General features: G+C 33.0%; 1 protein-coding gene across 1 annotated transcript; it reads left to right on the top strand.

Annotated features, from left to right (window-relative positions):
- The first annotated feature begins 221 nt into the window (after positions 1-221).
- Positions 222-3,766, top strand: LOC149527979 (mechanosensitive ion channel protein 6-like). Its single transcript, XM_089807963.1, has 9 exons — positions 222-518; positions 911-1,201; positions 1,304-1,395; positions 1,990-2,113; positions 2,343-2,377; positions 2,486-2,636; positions 2,777-2,979; positions 3,266-3,509; positions 3,680-3,766. Exons 1-9 carry the CDS (start codon positions 222-224, stop codon positions 3,764-3,766), a joined length of 1,524 nt encoding a protein of 507 aa, XP_089664089.1.
- Positions 3,767-22,022: the final 18,256 nt, after the last annotated feature.

The following is a 22,022-nucleotide window of genomic DNA, read 5'->3' as shown; positions in this document are numbered from 1 at the left end:
GAAAAAAATTTTAAAATACTTTTCCTGTTGTGCCGCGATTGCCACTAGCTTATATACCTCTATATATATTACGCTTCTCGAGGCACCTATTTTCATTTTCATAAATCCCAACTGTGATTAAAATAACCTTGGGATTAAAGGAAAATAGGCGGCTCCAGAACAATTACTCTCGGCGTAATATATATAGAGGTATATATAATACGATGGAAAAATCTACGAGAATGGCTGAAAGGAATCTGAACAAATCTCCCTCAGCTGCTGATGTCGAAGAAAAATTTGGTCCTATCAAAGAAGAGGAGGTTCGTCCAAATTACAAGCACTTCGGATTTGACAAATGGCTTTTTGTGGAATGTGCAGCTTTATTGGCTCTTATAGCAGGATTGCTTTCAAGCCTCATAGCTGCGCCTCTGAAGAAACGTTTCATTTGGGGGTTAGAGTCATGGAAGTGGTTTTCGATGGCTCTGCTTGTTTTCTCCGGGAGACTCGTTTTTGGCTGGATAATTCGTGTGGGGGTTTTCGTAATCGAGAGAAATTTCATTTTGAGAAAGAGGGTCCTCTACTTTGTCTATGGAGGAGTAGTGCGAAGAATTGCCTCTAGTTCGGCTTAGTTTTGCTCGCTTGGTATCTCATATTTGATAAAAAGGTAGTAACCGTTCCACACTCTCATTTTTCATAATTGTCCTTCTCAATGGAAATGCATTTTCATAATTGTTATTGTTGTTGGGGATAGGGTTTTACTTCTTATTCATCTGCAAATTCCTCTTTATATTTGTGATCTCTTTTACATTCTAATATTTTGGTCAATTTTTGCTATCAATTGGAGCGAGCTACTGAGAATAAAAACCTGTTGGATTACATAGGGACATTTCTACTTTGTCTTCTGTGAACCTCATTTCTATGGCTATTCAAGACACTATTGGTGAAGATTTTGGATTTGAATTTTCATGTGAAAGCATATTTTGACAGAATTCAGGAGTCCATATTCCATCAATATGTGCTTGAAACTATATCTCCGCCCCCAATGATGGAAATCCATCAATCCTCTGCTCTAGCAGATAAAAATTATATGAACAATGCAGGACACGTAGAAATTCAAATAGATCCTCCTGATAACAGGAATAATGATAGGGCAGAGCACAAAGAGGAAGGGGGTACCAATGGGATAACTATTAAACAACTGCAGAAGCTGAATCAGAGGAATGTCTCTGCTTGGAAAATGAAGAGATGAATCCAAAATATCAGGCATTCGAGAATCGCTAACATAATTGACAGGTATTTGAATTACCATAAACTTGATCGGAAGATTGATAGTGAACGTCAAGCAGCAATTAAGGCAAAGAGGATGTTTGAAAATGTTGCTAAGCGTGGCACAGAGTATGCATCCACTGACTTGAAGTAATACCTTTACCTCACATAAGCTTTTTCATAGAATGAGGTGCCGTACTAAGCTTTGTTTTTGTTATTCAATAATTAGAAAGGTAACATTTAATAGTCCATAGATAATGCCAATTCTAGTTTCTGGTGGATTGTTCCAATAAAAATTTGTAGCAGGCAATACTATGGCAATTTATTTATGTCTTAACAGAACGCCGTTGCCATTTAAACTGGCATCCTCACATAATAAGATCCACAAGCACTCTTGATCACTACTATGGGCTGGAAATTGGTATCCCAGTTCCTAACCATACTGCAGTCTGACCATGTACCCATTCATGTGTTTGGTAATTAAACCATGAACTAATACCAAAACGGCTGTGCTAAGCATCATGTGCAGCAGTTTGTATTGTATGATCACTTTGGTGCTAATGCCATTGTTCTCGTACACCTAACTTTTACAAAAGCACCAAGGAAAAGGCATGAACCTACTAGCATAAATAGAACCAGAGAATATCAGGAAAATCCACAGCTCATGGTTCATTTACTTCTGGGAAAATGAATATCTTTCAGAATTTTTTTTCCTTAGTTAAATCAGAGTCCCATCTTTTGCAGTTATATTGAGGAAGATGACCTGCTGAAGTTAATGAGGAAAATAGAGGTGAGCAGAGTCTTTCCCCAATTTACAGGAGCCACAGATACAGGAAGGATCACTGAATCATCTCTTGCAAACTGGGTGGTATGCTATTTCAAATGAGTTCCATATTGCTTTTAAATATCACTCCCAACATATAGCTAGATATAGTTTTGTTCAGAACGTTTTGCTTATTTCATGTTCTTTTGACCTAATTTTGTTGTTTTATTCCAACGAAAGCAGCACAAAATATGTTAAACTAGGCAATACTGATTATCTAGTTCTATTAGCTCTTTCTTGGGACATACTGACTAATGTATCTTTTTTGTGGCAGATGAATGTTTTTGAAGAAAGAAAATTACTTTCCCGGTCTCTTAATGACTCCAAAACTACAGTTAAATAGCTACACAGACTCATCAATGCAGTTGTGATTATAATCATAGTAATGTTCTCTTTGGTACTTCTGGGCATTGCCAGCACCCATGCTATTGTTATAATATTAACTTCCCTTCTGCTTGTGGCTTTCATGTTCGGAAATACCTGCAAAACAATCTTTGAAGCCATTGTGTTTGTATTTATCACGCATCCATTTGACATGGGTGATTGGTGTATTGTTGATGGAGTTCAGGTAAAAGTCATCTTTCTCACCTTTCACAAATGACTGAAATGAGTGAAGATTCACCTATAACAAAAAAAGAAAAAGTAGAAAATGTTACAGATTGGTTTTTTAATACAACCGTACAACTAATTGATATTTGAATGGTACAGATGGTTGTGGAAGAAATGAACATCCTCACAATAGTGTTTCTGTTGAGTGATAACGAGAAAGTATACTACCCCAACTCAGTATTATCTACGAAACCAATCATTAACTATCATAGGAGTCAAGATATGGGAGAGAGTGTTGACTTCTTTGTGGATGCTACTACTGCTGTGGAAAAAATTGCTGCACTTAAGGAGAGAATAAGCAGGTCCTTTTATTTGTGTTTTTTTTTAGCAATGGTATAATATGAGGCATAGTTACACATAAATCTGCAAACATCCTTACATACAAAATACTTGATTGGGTTAATCACATAAAGTTTCAAGAAATTTATTCTTAAATCTCAGCAACAAGAGAATCATAAACAAACTCTTCTAGGTTCATTGATCCACTTTGGCCTAAAGGCCAGTAAGGTTAGGTTAGCTTATCTTATTTATGAAATAGGTATTTCCTTGATTTGTATGAAAATTTAGGCACTATGTTTGTTTATGCAGCTATATTGAAAGCAAGCATCATCATTGGCACCCAGACTATAATTTTTTTACTAGGGAGATTAAGAACACTAATAGGATGAGAATGAGCCTTTGCCTCAGACATACAATGAATTATCAAAACATAAGTGAGAGATCAAATAGAAGATCTGCATTGCTACTGAAAATGAAGGATATGCTCAAGGAACTTCAAATTGGATATCAAATTTTGCCTGAAGAAACGCCCGTTAAGTTTGTTGGGTCTACTGTAACATGAGATCCTCATTCATTTCTAATGAGTTGAGGTAAAGAAAGAATAACAATTTTTATTGGAAGTGTTTCTTTTTCTTTGTTTTGTTTTAATGACTGTTTCAATACTTATCTTGGAATCTACATTGGTAATTATAATGACAAATTCTTTTGGATTGTGTTTTGCAGGGAACAAAGCTCCATTGCTTTGTGCACAAGGTACATGTTTCTGGTTTTGCATGTTCTTTGCCAGAAAATAGAATTTCTGAGGTGTGAAGTATATGTAGAAATACATTTTATTCACTAGTATTATGATTTCTTTGAATATAATATTTTTAAAAATTTGTATGCTATGATAGTGAGCTAGTGAGAATAAACTTCGCAGGAATTGTCACTCAAATCTTCAGCATTTTTGGCTTAAAAACAAGGTGAGGCCTCTGTATGTTATGATTCTTGAATGGCCATGGATTGTCATGATAGCTTACAAAGTTTGTTGTGACAAGGGGTGCTATCATGCAGATATTCCTGCAGCCTTTAAAGGAGTTGATATGCTCTCTCTTTTTCTCGCTTGTAGTTTCCCTCTTGCAGATTATTTTGAAGATGCTGTTGCTATTAGAGAATTCCACGATTTTTATTCTAGTTGCAGGGAGTATATTCATTTTTTCATATGCAAAGTCTTCATTTACATTCCTAACCTTTCCATTATAATATTTTGATGAATTTTTTCTATCAATTTTGGCCAGCTATATCCTTTCAAGGTCATTAAATTTACCTCGGCTTATCTTATTTATGAGATAAACATTTCCATAGATTGTTTTAATATTTAAGTGCTTTGTTTGTTCATGTAGCCATATTAAAAGCACGTCTCATCATTTACACCCAGAATATAATGTCTTTATTAGGAAGATCAAGAACATTAATAGCGTGAGAAAAGGCCTTCACCTCAGATAGACAAGAAATTGTCAGAACATAGGTAAGAGTCAAATTGAAAAACAGTTTTGCAACTGAAAATGAAGGAAATATTTGAGGAACTTAAAATTGAATTTTAGCTTTTGCGTTAATAAGTGCATGTTTAAGTTTGTTGAGCCTTCTGCAGATAGGTATGCATTACCATTGAGTAGAGGTGATTAGCAAAAGAAACTGGTTTTTTAGGTTCCGTATATTTCCATCTTTCTTTGGTACTCTCCACACTTCAATAGAGGTGAATTTTTTTTTGCGGGGAATCTTTCCATTGTCGATTTGCATACTGTTTCTATGACTATTATTTAATCTACACTGAAATTTACAATGATGATTTTTTGGCTTGCAGGCAACAAAGTTATATTTGCTTTTGACACGAAGTATGTGTTTTGTGGAATTTCCTTCTCTTGCCAGAACATATAATATCTAAGGTATGAAGTGCAGACAAAAACATACTCATTGTGGGATGTTGACATCTGTTTTAGCAAGATTCCACTAGTATTTTTAAATCTAATTTTTATTGCACATCTATATCAAGTATTCTTCCCGTGCTCTTACATAATGTAATCTTGTAGTAGGGTTTTCAATATTGTTTGTAGTAGAGTTGCATATTCAAAAACTAAATCAGGGAATTATTCGCATCTTTAAAATACTGGGAAATATGACTCCTCAGAAAGAGCAAAACAATATCCTCCTCCCTGTTCACCTTTATGACTTGTGATCATACCCACATTTTCACATCTATTTTGGAGAACATTAGCATTTGCAAGTTTTGTGTCTACTAGTTACTATAGCTTGCCCTCAGACCGCTATGTTTGAATTGGTTTTTCAGAAATCTTTGAGCAATAGTGTTCTTTTTGAAATCTATGCATGATTTTATTACAATGCATTGAAGAAAAATGTTTTTGTCATCTGTACAGCAGTGAGCAAGGTTTGCAACTTTCCAGTGTAGAAATAGCATAAATTGTCATCAGTAAGGAAAACAAGACTTGATGAATTGTAGTTGTCGTGTAGTTTCCTTAACACACCTTAATTATCTAATCAAATTATGGTCTCTTTTAATTTTGTATATTTACAAGCATTTGACAAATATAAGTGATAGTTTTTTACTTGTATGCAATAAAAGTGAGCTAATGAGAATGAAATTTGCAGGAATTGTCACTCAATCTTCAGCATTTTTATCTTTGGAAACAAGTTGAGCTCTTTGTATGCCACATTTCCACACAACAGGAATGGGAGTGGATCTAATACTCTCTCCACAGAAGGTGGGAACTTTCTGAAAAAGTCCAATTTTTGCGGATATGCAGAAGGAATTGCATAGAGGCATGTTATGATGCAAATATTACATTTTTAAGGAGTGGATGTGTTCTCTCTTTCTCTAGCCTCTAATATTACAGCTATATGATTCAGCATCCTTGGAGCATGGTCGAAACTATAAGAAGCAGCAGCTCCTTAGTGAGGGAGATTATTTTGATAAAAGACATGTTCCCTTCAACATAATTTCAGAGACATCTATGTCTTGTATTTTTTGTGTTGCAGCTTTACTGAAGGCAGCAATATATCCTCATTGAAGTCCTCTAGCCATAAGTCAGTAGTAATGACTGCGTACACATACAATCTTGCACAAAACAAAGAAATCATGTTCATCCTTTAATAAATATAATGCCAACAGAAAAGGCATGGAGAAGTTCATGAAAGTCATGCAAGTGCAAATTAGTTTTCTTGTCAACTTGTTATTACCACTTTGCATCTAATTTTCAGATTGGACTATAGTAGGAAGATAATAAAGTACTTTAAAAAAATAGGAGGTCCATTTGACATTATTGTAGGTCATATTGATCCAAATATGGATCAAGTATTGAACCAGATTTTGATACATCAAAATAGAACTACAACTCATTCTTTTGTAGTTTGGGCTACAACCTACCCATCTATACATTTAAAAGGAAGAGCATTCTTTTATCCACACGACAGAATCAGTATATAACTTCAATGTCCTTCCATTTATGATCTCAAGCTGAAAGAACCTCTCTTTTCAAGAACTATAATTAATGTACGATAGGTACCGACAACTTTTGGAAGAAAAACTGACTCGCTTTGAAGAGTTATGGTGGAACTAAAACCCAACAAGATTAGTTTCTAAGATTTGAGAAGAAATCAAACAAATCATTTCATCTGTAAGTGAATCCAAAGAAGAACATAGAAATCCATGCATTCGATTTTTGGACATAAAAACTTACACAATCAAAATTCTAAATAGCGCATCTAATTAAATTTTCAAACTTTTAAATTTCCAATATTTTAAGAACTACAATTTAATATGAAAGTCAAATTTAAATATGTTTTTATAGCTTCTTTCAACACTAATTCGTCGACAATGAGGCAGTGTTTAAAAAATAATCATCTGGCATGTTTTTACTCTCAGTTTGTTATGCTTTTAATCTCATTGTTGAAAAAATAAAATAAAATGAATAAACTTTCCATAACAATCTATGTAAGTTCTAGAAGAGGTTCCACAGTTAGACTCCACTACAACAATGCAAATCTGATTACTTCACATCCATGGTAAATATAGTTTTTTCCTTGCTTTGATATTGGATTTCAAAAACATTTTCTCCTCCTTATTTGTATGGCTCATTTATTTTTATTTTCCAATGCATTTAGGGTGGCTTTGTTAGTATACGATATTTCAACAAAAGAGAAGAGTAAGAATATATACACAAATATCCAGTACAATTGTCATATGCATTGAACTAACTAAAATTTTATTGAAGAGCAAATGAAGAGTCTTAATCACCTTGAGGAGACCATGGCCTAAGGGGCTACAGAACATAACACGTTTTCAATTTTTTTTCTTGATGCAAGTTTTCTATTGCGATTATTTGATATCACCTCTTTATAAAAGTCGGATAACAACACTAGTAGTCCACTTATTTGGGTTATTTCTTTATGTGGCACCATTAAAATTTCTCTTGATGTTTGGAGCAAGAATTTGGTAAGTGGTCCATCAATGTCTTGAGTAAGCTTTCTTTAGAAGCCTTGCATCCCTCATCAAACCAAGGGTCGGTTAGGAAAATATTTGAACTTGTCTTCATAGGATGAGATCTCCTACACATTGTCAAAATCTTGTGCCTTAAAGTGATCAGTATATTGCTGCAATATACTCACTTCTATAATCGTTTTCCTTGAGGGTGTTGCTCAAGTGCAGCCACAAAAAGCTTTCAGTTTTCTTGCTTCACAAGGAATATACCTCATCTAATTTTTTGTATTAATGTGTTTGGTTTCCCCTCATTAAAGTTCATTTGTGTGGATTCCAAACTTAACAAAGAGATGTTATGTTCAGGTTTCATTTTTTGTAAGCCAACCCCCAATATTGAACTCCAATAACTTGGAAATATAACTTGAAGAGCAAATCACATAGTAAACCATACTTTCACCCATTGTAGTTTTGCAGTGACAATGAAGTTATATGCTTCATATGTGGGTTTAATTGTGATAATATGCCAATTTTGTGATAGCATAGAATTAGAATAGTTTTCTGAGTTTAGTATGTATGTTCCTTGAAAAATAAATATTTGGCTTCTAAGAGCCTTTTCTTTTTCTATTTTTTTATTGACTATTTGTAATTAATATATTACTAGGCTTATAGCCTATTTGTTTAAAATAAATGACTTTCTCTAAAGTAGCATAAGGAGCTTTGCTATCTATATTTCTTTTCTTGTAGATCTTCAAGCTTTTAATAGAAAAGTAACAAGAATCCATCCTAATTGTTGCCCCCTTATATCATTTCGAGCCAATACTTATGTAGGTCTTCTTTATCTACTTTTATTCTTCAAACCTGTGATTCTCTCATTGGGATTGTGATACCTCCATTCCCCTTGTTTCAATACATTCATTCCTCATTGATACTTTATTGTATCCTTCAAAATTTAGAACATTAAATATATCATGCTCATGTTCTTTCATAGGAAAGAAAAAATTTTATTCTCTTTGTGAAGGGTGCTGACCTTAGTTTTTGCCTTTGTAGGTAGCCTCTACAATTCCTACTTTTGATGCAATGTTGGTAGATGTAAAAGAATGTGATTCATATCATCTTGTGGTTGTAGTATGATGTTAAGGAATGTAAAAGTATTTTAGATCTTAGGTTTTGTGTTCCCATTTGGTCTGCTACAAAATTTGTGTTGTTTTGAGTATCAGCCTATATACAAAGATAGTGTATCAATATATAGAAATGTATTGCATTCCTACACATTCAATGAATTTGGTGATATGACTCTCTACTTATCGCCTTGTCAATGTTAGGTGATATTATGTTGGGCATTTTGTAAGTGTCCTAGAGGTTTGCATAATTTTTGGAGTATATATGTTAATGTGCATTAACAATTCTATTTTTGTGAGTTGAATCGAGTTGTTTAAATCCGTGTGGTAAAATCCTAGGTAGCTCCTAAAATTGCCAACCACATGCAAACTTCAAATGCTTGTATATATATATTTTTCCTTCGTTTTTAAAAATTTGGATAAAAACTAAAGACTATTTGAATTAATTCAAACCCTTTGATCATGATAGCTGATGTAGGCAAGGGATGAATAACTAGGGCCAAAGGCACACCCAGTTATCCAAGCCACCCTGCAAGAGTTAACACAACGGAAGAAAGCACGAGGAACAACATGAAGGAAAGAGAGAACAAGGATATATTTATTGATTCATCAAATATTCAGCATCACCCAGCTATCCAAGCCACCCTGCAAGAGTTAACACAATGGAAGAAAGCATGAGAAACAACACCAAGGAAAGAGAGAACAAGGATATATTTATTGATTCATCAAATATTCAGCATACATGCCCAGCTATAAGGCCTTCTGGGTTATGGCCAATTACAAATCTACAACTTCTAGATCTCCAAATCAGCTTTTTAAATCCACATATCTCTTTTTCTTTTGAACTCTCCCCAAAAATCTGCCCTAACCCTAAACCTAAACAACCTACTTATACTTGCCAAAATGGCTTACAAATAATTCTAGAACATAGAGAAACCACAAGTTGGCCCTCATCAAATATAATTAACTATACCAAAATTAAATGTGAGCAAAGTCAACCCAATTGGAACTAGGTAGAATGAACTAATGTGCAGGATTACTAAGAAACCCAAGATGCTCCTGCATCAATAGCGACCTCATAAATGCATCGCCATGGACTAATTCTAACATAAAATATAAATCCATATAGAGGAACCAAACATAATCTACCAAAAATAAATTTTGAATCTCTCAAAACATTATCTAAAGACACTTATCAATCTTTCATACCATGTACAATTTGGCTATGGAGGTAGCTACCCAAGATATAGAGGCATGACCAAAAACGTTATAACAAGAGAGAACCAATATGAGAAGAATAAATTGTATTCTTGTCAAGAATGCAACTGGATGGAACAAATAGAATTAAGTTCATTGGAGACCCCTTGGTTAAATAGGCCAAGTTGAGATATAAGAAAGTATAAGATTATGTAAAAATCTTAGTATTATGCCTTTATACATAAAGTGATAACTTATTACCCACCTAATGTAGAAAAGTGCCAATATGATAAGTCCAACAAAGGTGAAAGTAACACTTAAGGTGGAAAAGTGAAAATGTAATAATACCATTGAAAGGGGAATATTCCTATGTAGACCTAAGTAAGTTTAACTAACATGTATATTTAGGGCCTAGAAGAAGTACTAGGTACAACACTTAAAACACACCAATGAGATCTCTTACTTTCTCATCTAATTCTTAGTAAGATGAAGAATGCAAGGCTAATTAAAGACATTTCAAAGAATATAAGAAGAAAAAAAAAAAAAAAAAAAGGAGGAAACATGAATAATTGATAAAAAATTAAAAACTAAGATATGCGATTTTAAAAGGAAAGAATTAATAAGTTTCAAAAATCACAACCATAGTCTTTTTAAGGGAGCTACAAAATAATGAAACAAAGAGAAAATAATATCATTAATGCTCACTTGTTGGATAGTGTGAAGTTCCTCTTTTAATGGCCAAAGAGAAAAATAGATACAACTTCTTTATGGTAGAGACACATTATACATGTATGGAGGCAATTGAACCTAGAGTTCAATGGATAACTCTTATGGGTTATGAAGTAGATCCACTTGTTCTAACATAACATGGGGATGCAATACTTGCTTCTGAGAAGGATCCCAATGCAGAAAGATGGGGAACTTATCAAGAGAAATCTCAAAAGGTATGGGAGGAGCTGAGAAGAAGAAGGTGCAGAAAATATTTGATAACATTGTAGAGAAAGAAGGAATTTCTAAAAAGTAGATGGAAGAACGTAGAAAGAAAAGTGAATCTATGCAATCTAAAGAAAAGGTTTCTACCCCTATAGTGGTACAAGGTGAAGCTATTGTTGAGTTTGAACCTTTAGACATACTTTACTCACTTACTATAGTGGTCTCATCTACAAATATTTCTGCTACATTGTAGAGAGTAACAAGAAGAATATCAAAGAGAACAACACCTATAAAGGGTGTGAAGGGTGAGGTATTGAAGATAGATTTAATTTTTGAAAGAACTATGAGGCCTACAAGAACACCTAGACCTAAGGCTATGTTGGAAACTTGGCTAAGGATAGTTGATAGGGTTGTCATTAATGGAAATATAACACAAATTTTGAGCTGACTAAGTTAGAAGAAAAGTTTAGCTATAGTATACTTAGAAAGTTGTCTAAGTATAATAGTGGTAAAAAAGAAACAATCATATAGTTTTTTTTAGCAAGCTTAACATAAGGCATATGGAATTAGATGATCTTAGAGGAAGGTAGTATAGACATCATAGATGATGTGCGTAAGGTTGCTAAAGTTTAAGATAAGTTTTGAATAAGATTGTTAATCTCAAATTTGTTTTGACAAGGCAGTAACAAAACAGTTGGTCATTATTCAACAAAATTACACTGCAAGCCAAGTGATCAGAGCAAGTCGAGAAATCAGTGCGAATCGAGTGAACAAGGCATGCTGAGCATTAGTTGCTAGACAATACATGTCGAGTAATATACATAGGCAGTGCCAAGTAGATAGTTAGTGTTGAGTCACTCATAAGATGAGTAAACAGAGTATGCTAAGTCATTCAGAAGATGAGTTACAACATTGAAGATAGAGTAAATGTTGAGCATTAGAGACTTCAATTGTTGAGTGAATAGTTTTGGAAATAATTGTTTCTAATGGCACAAACTTCTATATAAACCATTTTTGGGCCAACTTAATGATTATTTTATGATTCTAGAAGATGTATATAGATGTATATTACAAATCCCTATGCAGTGCATGCAACCAATCAAATTGAGGGATGTTTTAAGTGAAAAAATTGATCAACATAAGCTGTCGATTTTAACCTAACCCTAGCCAAATTTTGTGTTTAATTAAGGAGACAAACCCTAAATAGTTTGTATTGCTTGAAGAAAGAGAATGAGATGCAAGAGAGATGAATGCTAAGTACAGAGAGAATTAATTATGGCTATGGAGGTTTTGACAATGTAATGAATTAAAAAATTAATTAGAGAGAATGAAGAAAACTAGACAGAGGATAGAGGAGACATATTTGATCAGAAGGATCAAGTACATACTAGGAAAGACAAGCTCTAACATCTAGCAACAGAGCGCTAACCGAAGGATCATGGTGCTAAATTATTCTAACAAGTAATGTAGAGAAAATATCTTAACAAAGTAGTCTTAACAAGCTTGTGTAAAACTCTTAACTGAGTACTTGTTTTATTCCAAGTTTAAGTCCTCTAACAAGGCACACTTTTAGTAGGGTGTTTAAATACTTTAACAGAGTGAGAGTTAATAGTCTTTGTAAGCCTTTAACAGAGTAGACCTTTCACAGGGTAGATCATAGTTTATGGTCAAACTTCTTGTAACCTTAATTGGATACACTTTACAGTTGTAGTCATGAAGATTTGTGGGTGTTATCCCCCCACAGTCTTATGTTCTTATTGGAGGGTTTTTGGGTAACAAATTTATTGCGTTATGTGTTATTTGTTTCATGCTATGGATGAACATGTGTAGTTAGCTATTTCAGTTTACATGCTAAATTATGAAATGTATGTATGGTGAATGTTTTATGGTTAATGTTTTGAAGTACTGATTCATCACCCCCCCGCTCCCCCCACCCCCTCCTCTTAGAGTTTACTTTCCCATTGTTATTTCCAACAATTGGTATCAGAGCTTTGTTCTTTGGAAAGGAAAGCTTTACAACTTTGAGGAGAGATCTTGAAGATGGAACTCTACAAGTTGGGAAAGACTATTGAGAACTAGAAGATTGAAATCTAGCTTGCCCTAAACCAACTCATAGAAGCAAGATATGAACTGCAACATTCATTGAGGAGAAGGAAATATATATCTATTGAGAAAAATGGCACTCATTATCAAGATAAGGACACTACTAAATTGTTTCCAAATGGAAACTCAAGTGATTTTGATGCATCTATTGTAGATCTAATGGAAAAGAATTGTGCCCTAACTGAAGAGGTTAGAAATCTTAAGATAGAACAAGAAGTCCAATCAGTATTTCTATGTGAGGTGACCAAGAAGAAGAAAAAATCTAAGGAGGAAAAAGTCATTATTGAAGATGACAAAAGAACACTGACCAATAGACTATAAGAGAAAACATCAAATGTGCAAAATATTCCTAACATGCAATTGGATACAATGAATCAATTGATGATTTCCAATCATGATTTGAATGGAAAAGATATTGAGATCATAATCTTGAAGTTAAAGAATAAAAAACTAAGGAATGAACTAAGAAAAGAAAAGGAATTTGCTGAAAGTTTCAATAAACCTAGTGAAGCGATCAAATACTTTGAGAAACTGATGAGATCTCCTAGATCTAACAATGATACTGTTGGATTGGGATACACCAAAAATGAAGAAGGAGAACCATCTAAAAGTGGTGAACAATGAAACAAAAAAGGTAAGAACTACAAATCCAATTATCATAATTGTGCAAAGTTAGGTCATACAACAAATGTTTGTAGGAGCAATAATGCAAATCAGAACCCTAATTAGAAATTCAAGGGTTATTGTCATAAGTCCAATAAGAAAGGACATTATACACATTAGACATTAAACAAGATTTGAAGGATATTATCACAATTTTCAGAAGTATGAACATAAATCTTACAAATGTAGATCTAATGCCAAGTGGACATCCAACAAGCAAAGGTACAACAAAATGAAAAATCTTACAATTGGGATTAAAATACAAGGTACACTTGTCACTATTGTCAAGAATATGGACATGTTCCTGAGAATTGCATTAGAACACATTTTAGAGGCAAGTACAATAGATGGTTGAGTGAGACTACACGCTTTAGTTGTTTGAAGATTGGTCATATTAGTAGAAACTATCCAACTAGATCACCAACACCAAGTAATAAAAACAATAAAGGCAAGGAAAAGGTCAATGTTGAGAAGGTCAAAGTGTAGATGAACAAGACATGGAAGAAGAAGGAAGATTTCAACACATCAAGTTTAGATGAGGTCACTTCATCTAATGGATTAGGTGATCACATCACTTCCAACTAGGAAATCAAAAGATATGTGTGGGATTGATATTTCAATAATATATTTTACATTAGTTCCAAGAATCTAAGTTTTGAAAAGATTATATATGCATGAATTAAGATGTAATATATTGGCTAGAACCTAGAAGAAATCTATAGCTTTGTTACTTTTCATGTTGGTGTCAAGCATGAAAGGTTTCATAGTTGCTATTGAGCATGAATGTAATTCTAGTTATTGCCGAGTAATGAAGGTATGGTGGTATTGGCCGAGTTTCCTATGTGAACTGAGAAAAGTGAAAATCATGCATATGTCAAGTGAGTTGGAAACCCTACGTTGACCGAGCTTACAACTATGTAAGTGTTAAGAATTTATTGTAGAATTTTAAAGTTTATATAATTCTTTCTTGACTCATTTGCATTCACTAGTGATTGCAGACGACATGCAAGCAAATTGCAATAAGAGATTCTTGCATTTGTGAATTTGATTCAATTGCAACTCAACATATTCATAAGATTGGAAAGTTATTTTACTGGTGCCGAGTTTTGTTGTTTGAATTTTCATGAACCCTAAGTATCAAATATGGTAGCTATCTCTTCTGCAAGTGTTAGGAAGGAAGGAAAGAAAGTTTTTAATGTGAAATTAATTAGTAATGATGTAAGACAACCACCACTTTGAGTAATACCTAAAATTTCCTATAAAGGAGACTCGTCTGGTGTGCTATCGATGATACCACCAAAGGTTATTATGATTCAGGATGTCAGGTGTTCTTACACATGCAAAGTTGGAAGTATAGGAGAGATGGAGATAAGGGATTTGTATAGTCAACTTTGTGTATATGGAGTCTTAAGAGAAGAGAATAAAATTGTAGAAAAGAAAGGGTTGACCTATGCCCTAGATTTCCCTAATGTATTCAAAACTAAATGGATAAAGAGTGTGCTTAATAGAATACATGATGAATTCATATGGTTGGAAAATGGACCAATTAAGATCACTAAAAGGATCATTAACCAAGTGACATGGTATCATACCTGTAATGTCCCCAATTTCCTCCTTGATTTTTGCTTAGATTCGAAACCTGTAACCTGCAACCATTTCTCAGTACAATATTGAAAATTGCATGTAAAACATATTATCAACATTAGATTTAAATAAATTATAATCTAAATACTACCCAAGCTATCCTTCCTAATTCTTTAGGGGAGATCCTTTCTCCAATCACCTAACCCTCTAGTGAGAACTATGTCTCGATTAGGTAATTGTCATAGAAAGAGCTTCTCCCTCAGGCCTTTTTGGGATCTTTGGTAACAATGTTTGGTAGAGATTCCACCTCTACCAAGTCACTATCTCTGACATATGCATATGTTAGACTACTAGAATATATATTGTTTCTAAGAGATTCTCTAAAATCTCTCTCTGGGACTCTGACTCTGACATTCATTCCTAAATTCCCTCTAATGTCTCTAAGAGATTCTCTAAAATCTCTCTCTAGGACTCTGATCCTGACATTCATTCTTGAATGCCCTCTAATGTCTCTAAGAGATTCTCTAAAATCTCTCTCTTGATTCTGTTCATAATCTTGACATTCATAATGAATTCCCTCTTGGTCTTAGAGTTCTCCTTTAGAGAAACCTTACATTCAAAATGAATACCTTCTTACTCTACGAGTTCTCTATTGGTGAACCTAACATCTATAATTGATGCCCTCTACAAAGATTAACTTTTTCTTTATAGGAACTATAAAATTCCTCTATGCCTTTAGTTTCACTTTACCCTCTAGCTATTGTGTTGCTTTTAATTTTCATTTCTTCCATAAATTCTCTAAATCTCTAACTAGTTCATTATCACAATAGCAATAAAGTTTTGGCAATGTACTTCTTGGCTTGATCATTTTATAGTGTATGTTGTAAAAAGGTTTTTGTTGTTACGTTCACACTACTCTCTTCTTATCCTTTCTTTTCCAAATGTTAACAATCTTACTTCCTTAGTCACTTTCATATATTTTACTCTTCTTTCTAAATACTCCTCTACACATGCTGCACCAAATGTTGATTTTATTGTGTTTCTTATTCTCTCCAATTTGACTATGTGTTGATTGTTGTTTGCTAGACTGAATCTTATACTTCTCTGTCCCCTGTATTAACCTTTAGATTCCACTATCTTCTATTCTTATGTGATGATAGTGTCTAAGAGTTGTTTTCTTATTCTTTAGTGTGTGTTGACCATGTCTGTTATGTACTCGATATTAGCTTTGTCTCCTATGAATGGTGATTTGTAGGTGCTTCAGACACTATGTGAATCTTCTCCTTCATAATCCTTACTTTTGTCTATAATATGGATGTCATGTTTGTGTGTTGGTTTGGCCTTTGATGGAGTAAATCACCCATCCACGTTGCTAAGAGATAAGAAAATAATATGACTCTTCCAAAATTATTATCTCTGCTACATAATGATTGTTTCTTTATTTAATTGGTTTCTCTTTCCTCCGTATCCTTGCTTGGTTCCAAACTTTTATATATATATATATATATATATATACATATGTATATATATATATATATATATACATATGTATATATATATATATATATACATATGTATATATATATATATATGTACATATGTATATATATATATATGTACATATATATATATATATATACATATATATATATACATATATACATATATATATACATATATACATATATATATAGATATATACATACATATATATATATATAGACGTATATATATATATATATATATATATATATATATATATATATATATATATATATATATATATATATATATATATATATATATATATATATATATATATATATATAGACACACACACACACACACACACACACACACACACATGTTTACTACCTAGTCACGTCCTTTGGAATTAGAAACTATTAGCTTATGTCAAGGACAAAATAATATCTACAATGATTATAATGGGATAGTAATATGTTATTAGATAGATTTAGTTATAGGTTTTTTATTATTATCTTGATTTCTTTTATTACTACTTTTTCATTAATATTGATAATTTTTTAAGATAAGATTTTATATATATATATGGATTCTTTTTATTTAGGATACTTCATGAAATAAATATGAGTTTCTTATATAGGAAATATATTAATAATTTCTTATTTTCTTTCATCATGTAATGATATAGTTTATTTAGCAATAAACTATTTTGTAATTTATTTCTATTTATTGTTATTATATTTTATCTCAAAGGTGTGTTACACTACCCTAGATAGATCCAAGAGCATGTGAAGTGATTGAAAGGAGATAATTTAGATGAATATAGGTGTAGTATGGAACAAGAGGAGAATGTCTATAGGTTCATCTCAGACCCCCTAATTGAATTTTATGTGAGAGTGATAGCTCATAAGTTCTTTCAATCTAGCAGACCAAATAATGTATCTTAAATGGCTGTATATTTGGGATACAAAATAATGAAGAGAGACCACACCTATGACCTTGCCAAGTTGCAACTTCAAAAACAATCTAAAAACTTGGAGGCAATATGGAAAACAAAGGGTGCATCTTGCAAATTTGGTTCTTTATTGGTTTGTAAATTATTTTATGTGTAGAACACATTTCCTACATTTGGAAAAGTTGCTTGGAAGAAAAATAGGTCTATTACAGTTCAGATTGTAGAATTCATAGAGAAACTTGGAGATAAATTTGAGTTAGTAATGACTAGTTATTTTGAGGATTTTAAGAAATCCATGAAATAGAGACTAAGGATTCCTGTGTCATTAGTGGAGAAACATTACAATGATGTTTGCTTCTTATTGGATACAGGTTATACATATGTGCAAGCAACTATTCTTCAGGTCAGATGGCTTTATCCCTTGCCATATGAAATCAATGTTGATGAGGCATTTGCAACTATCAAAACTCTATTGGCAAAAGAAATAGATAAAAGTGCCACCTCATTTGGAAACTATGAGGAAGCCAAGTCCATAATTACAACTGACTTGATGAAAACTACTATGGTAAGGAAGAACAATAAACTTGTGAAGAAGATGAAAGAGAGATTTGGTGAAGGGAGAGAAGAAGATGAAGATGAAGAAGAGGATGAACAAGTCCAAGCCCCTTTGGCACTCACTCAAGGACAAGGAGAAGATGACGAAGTAAATGAAGAAGGTGTTGAGGAAAAGAAGTTGATGAAGCACCCAAGCCTACTGAGAATAAGAAGAGAAATGATAAGGAGATTGAAGTGGAGAAACCCAAGAAGAAACTTGTGAAAATTACACAATAGAAGCCAATAGTACCTACTACCAGGTCTAGCACAAGGACAACTACCAAGCAAGTTAAGGTTGTTGAGAAAGCTAAAGGAAAGAGTACTATATCCTTAGTAGAGCTAAGCCAGCTAGCCAAGAAGACATATGTGAGGAGAAAATACACTCCAGTGGCTATATTAGATGAGGAGAAGAAAAAATCTAATGACATGAGTCAATTCAAGTCGGTAAGCCACAGTCCCTCCTCTAACTTAGATAATTTGTGTGATAATATTAATCTAGTTTTGCACACATAGATTTGATAAATTAGGAAAGGTTGAACAAAACACCATTGAAGAAGCCATATATGTGATGATGGCTACATTCAAATCAACTCCTATTGAGATTGCCTACTCCCTACCTAAGAGTCTAATGATCGAGTTGGGTAGAATGATAATATAGTTTACAAATAGAGAAACATATCAAGGAATCCACTCTAGCCCAAGTAATGCCAGAATTGGATAAGAGGAAGATTACCAAGGCTATGGAAAAGCACAAGTCAAAATTTGCCTCGAAATATAGAGCCTTCCATATATTGAACAAGAATATTAAGGATGTGTTGACCAAGAGTACACAAATCTAGAAAGCAATCTATGGGTCATCTACTCTTGCAATAAAAGATAAAGGTGAGCAAGAAATGAAAGGTCCTAAGAAAGATAAAAAAGTGACAATAGAAGCAACACAAGAGGAATTACTAAAGGATGGTAGTGTGGCAGACATTGAGGAAGCAATATCAATAGAAGAATCCACAACTAAAGAGGAGCAGCAAGAGGTACAAAATGTACAAGATGTACAAGTACCAAATGACAATCCTCCACATGTACAACATGTCAGTCAACAAGACTCAATACAAATCAAAGATGTTCCTAATAATTCTGCTTAGAACATCAATCCTTTGATTGATGATGAATTGAAGAAGATATTGAAGGACTCCACCATGGCAAAAAAATTATGCTATAATTATGTATTGGTGAGAACTAATGAAATTGAAAAGGTAGAAGTGGTAGTAGTAGGGGAGAAACAAATTGACACATCCAATGTGCCCCCTACAACTAGAGAGACCAAAGATCAAAGTGCAAGCACTAAATAACTAAGTGTTATTATTCAAACTCTAGTATCATTGTCTCTAGTGCCACTCATTTCAACTAAGCAATCCTTAGTTATAGTTGATAAAGATGGAACATAAGTCAAATTAGGTTCAGAATCTAGTCATATACCTATTCCACAAATTCAAGGTGAAGCTCAATAGGAAGTGAGACAAGTTGACAAGTTTGAAGAATTGAAGGTGACTACTACTCCAGAGGAACAAACTGCCATCCAAACTCTGGTTACCTTACTAGTTTATGTGACTCCTACTAGTAGTCAAGTTCTTCAAAGGTCAACCACTCATGCCACACCATTGCAAATATCAAGGCCTAGTCCAGAAACATCAAGGAGCTCAAAAGAAATATTTTATCGAGATTGTTAGTAAACAAGTTTGTCTTCTCCAAAAATAGCTTTACAATTAACTCTTGAATACCCAAAAGAAAGAAAAACTCTAGAACTAAGGATAGAGTCACTTGCAATTACCTTGTCAAGTGCTCTCTAAATTTTGAAATAGAGGTACAACTCCCTCCTTATGATTCAAAATAATTGATTTTTTGATATGCCTTTAACTAGAAGGCAAAGAAGGAACACTAACATTCATTCATCAACATGATATGAATGTGAACCTTAAATTAAACAATTGGAAAGGAAATCAAATACATAGCACATAGGCTATCTAATCAATCTTCCTATCTACAAAGAAATGAAATGAACTATAATATTCATTTTGCGTATTTAGATGAATAAAACCTCAAGATTTTATCACACACCAAAACCTTAATAAATGAGAGCAAGAAGTTATTTCAAATGTGACCAGAGTGATCATAGGATCACTTCCATCAAAAGGAAAATAAATTAAAACCATAGGATTTCAAAGTAAATCCCTCTTTATTTCAAATAAACTAGCAAACAACCATATGATTATTTGCCTTTACATCATAAAAAAAGTTGTCAAATAAATATCCTCTATTCTTTTTCTTCTTTGTTACAAATCCTCAAAATGAAAATGCCTTCCCTATCTTGAGAAATGTACAGACATTTCTCAACCCAAGAAGAACAAGAACCAGAACCCCTCACAATTCAGTTTTCCCTCATTAAATAACTTTGCAAAGAAGTTTGGCAACTACCCCAACTTCTTACCAAAACAATATTCTCATTACAATGATAATTAATTCTATATAAAAAATAATTATTTTACATTCTTTTTCCATTTTAACCCATTTCTTTCTCCCTGTACAAGTTTTCCTTAAAGTACAGTAATAATTAATTCTTTTAAAGTATTAATTATTTTAAATTCTCTTTTTTTTTAACTTTATCCCTCAACTTCCAAATTTCCACCTTCATACTTTGATTTTTTAAATATTAAGTGCAATAATTACTTTGCACTTTATATTAATGTTAATTCTTAAGGAATTAACTCATTTCATGTTTATCAACTTTCTCTTAGAATTATTATGTGAGAGATTAATGTCATATTGATAATCAATTATTTTGCATTTAAAAATGATAATATTTAATCTTTTTAAAGAATTAAATATTATACAATACAAAATAATTTATAAATGATAACCTTTAAAAGCTTACCATTTTTTTATATTTCTAACATAGTTGAGTTGGAGAGAAAAAAGTTTAGGGCTTCAAAAGCTTAGATAACATTGGCTCTTTCTGGGGGCTGCACACTATGCCAGGGTGTAGAGAACTCCAAGATCTCTATCTGTTGCTGTAATCCAGTGCTTTATCCATTGAATGTAGAGTCATCATTCCACTATTTCTATTTTTGTGATAAGAAATATTAGGGCAATTCTAAGTGGTATCCATTATTGTCACAATCTTCTAACTGCACTTTCTGATTCCTTGTGTTTTTCTACTTTGATCCTTCCAAACTTGTTTATGATCGGTGTTTAGACAATCCTTGAGTATTCTCTCCTCAAAAGTCTTTACTAGGTACAAAGTCAAATGAAAATCTCCTAACCAGTATCTATTTGTGCCTTCTTGTTGCTCTTCAACCTTTATGCCATGTTTGAGAAAAGAAGTCAGAATATCCTTATGATTTCCAAAATCTAGCATATACTTCACCTCTCTAGATTCATATTTCTTCTTACAAACAACAATGATAGCAAAAGCATCAGCCTCCTTTCTTGCATTTCACATATGATTTAGACCTCCTCCAAGGCTAAAGATAGGCCAAGCACAAATTTAGTTGGAAAGATCCATCCATCTCCCAAGTCATAGGAATGTATAGGGCGATCATCTTCATCTGTCTCGATTTGAACTTTTGAAACTGCATGCTAAGATTTAGAATTGAAACTTGGATTTGAACTTGGACAATTTCAGAACATGGATTGACTTAAGGGAAAGGAAAAATTCAAATATGATACAACTTTATTGAAGGGAAACATCAACCCAAAAAAAAAAAAAAAACAAACTCAAGCCAAAATTTGCAAAATGGAAATGGTTATTTCCAATGGAGGACAAAACCTAAAAACTAGATGTGACCATTTATAGGCTAGAGAAAGTATGAGCCTTTCTAAGTCAATGTTTTGAAAGATGAATGCATATTTGGTTGAAGGGAAAGTAACATGACCAAATTAAATCTCATCTCATCTGTGAAAGATATA

The sequence above is a fragment of the Cupressus sempervirens genome, chromosome 11, assembly GCF_028749045.1.
Source record: "Cupressus sempervirens isolate cs-2001-9-10 chromosome 11, ASM2874904v1, whole genome shotgun sequence".
Lineage (NCBI taxonomy): Eukaryota > Viridiplantae > Streptophyta > Pinopsida > Cupressales > Cupressaceae > Cupressus > Cupressus sempervirens.
Note: the sequence above shows the minus strand (reverse complement) of the source record. Positions and strands in the feature narration are given on the sequence as shown.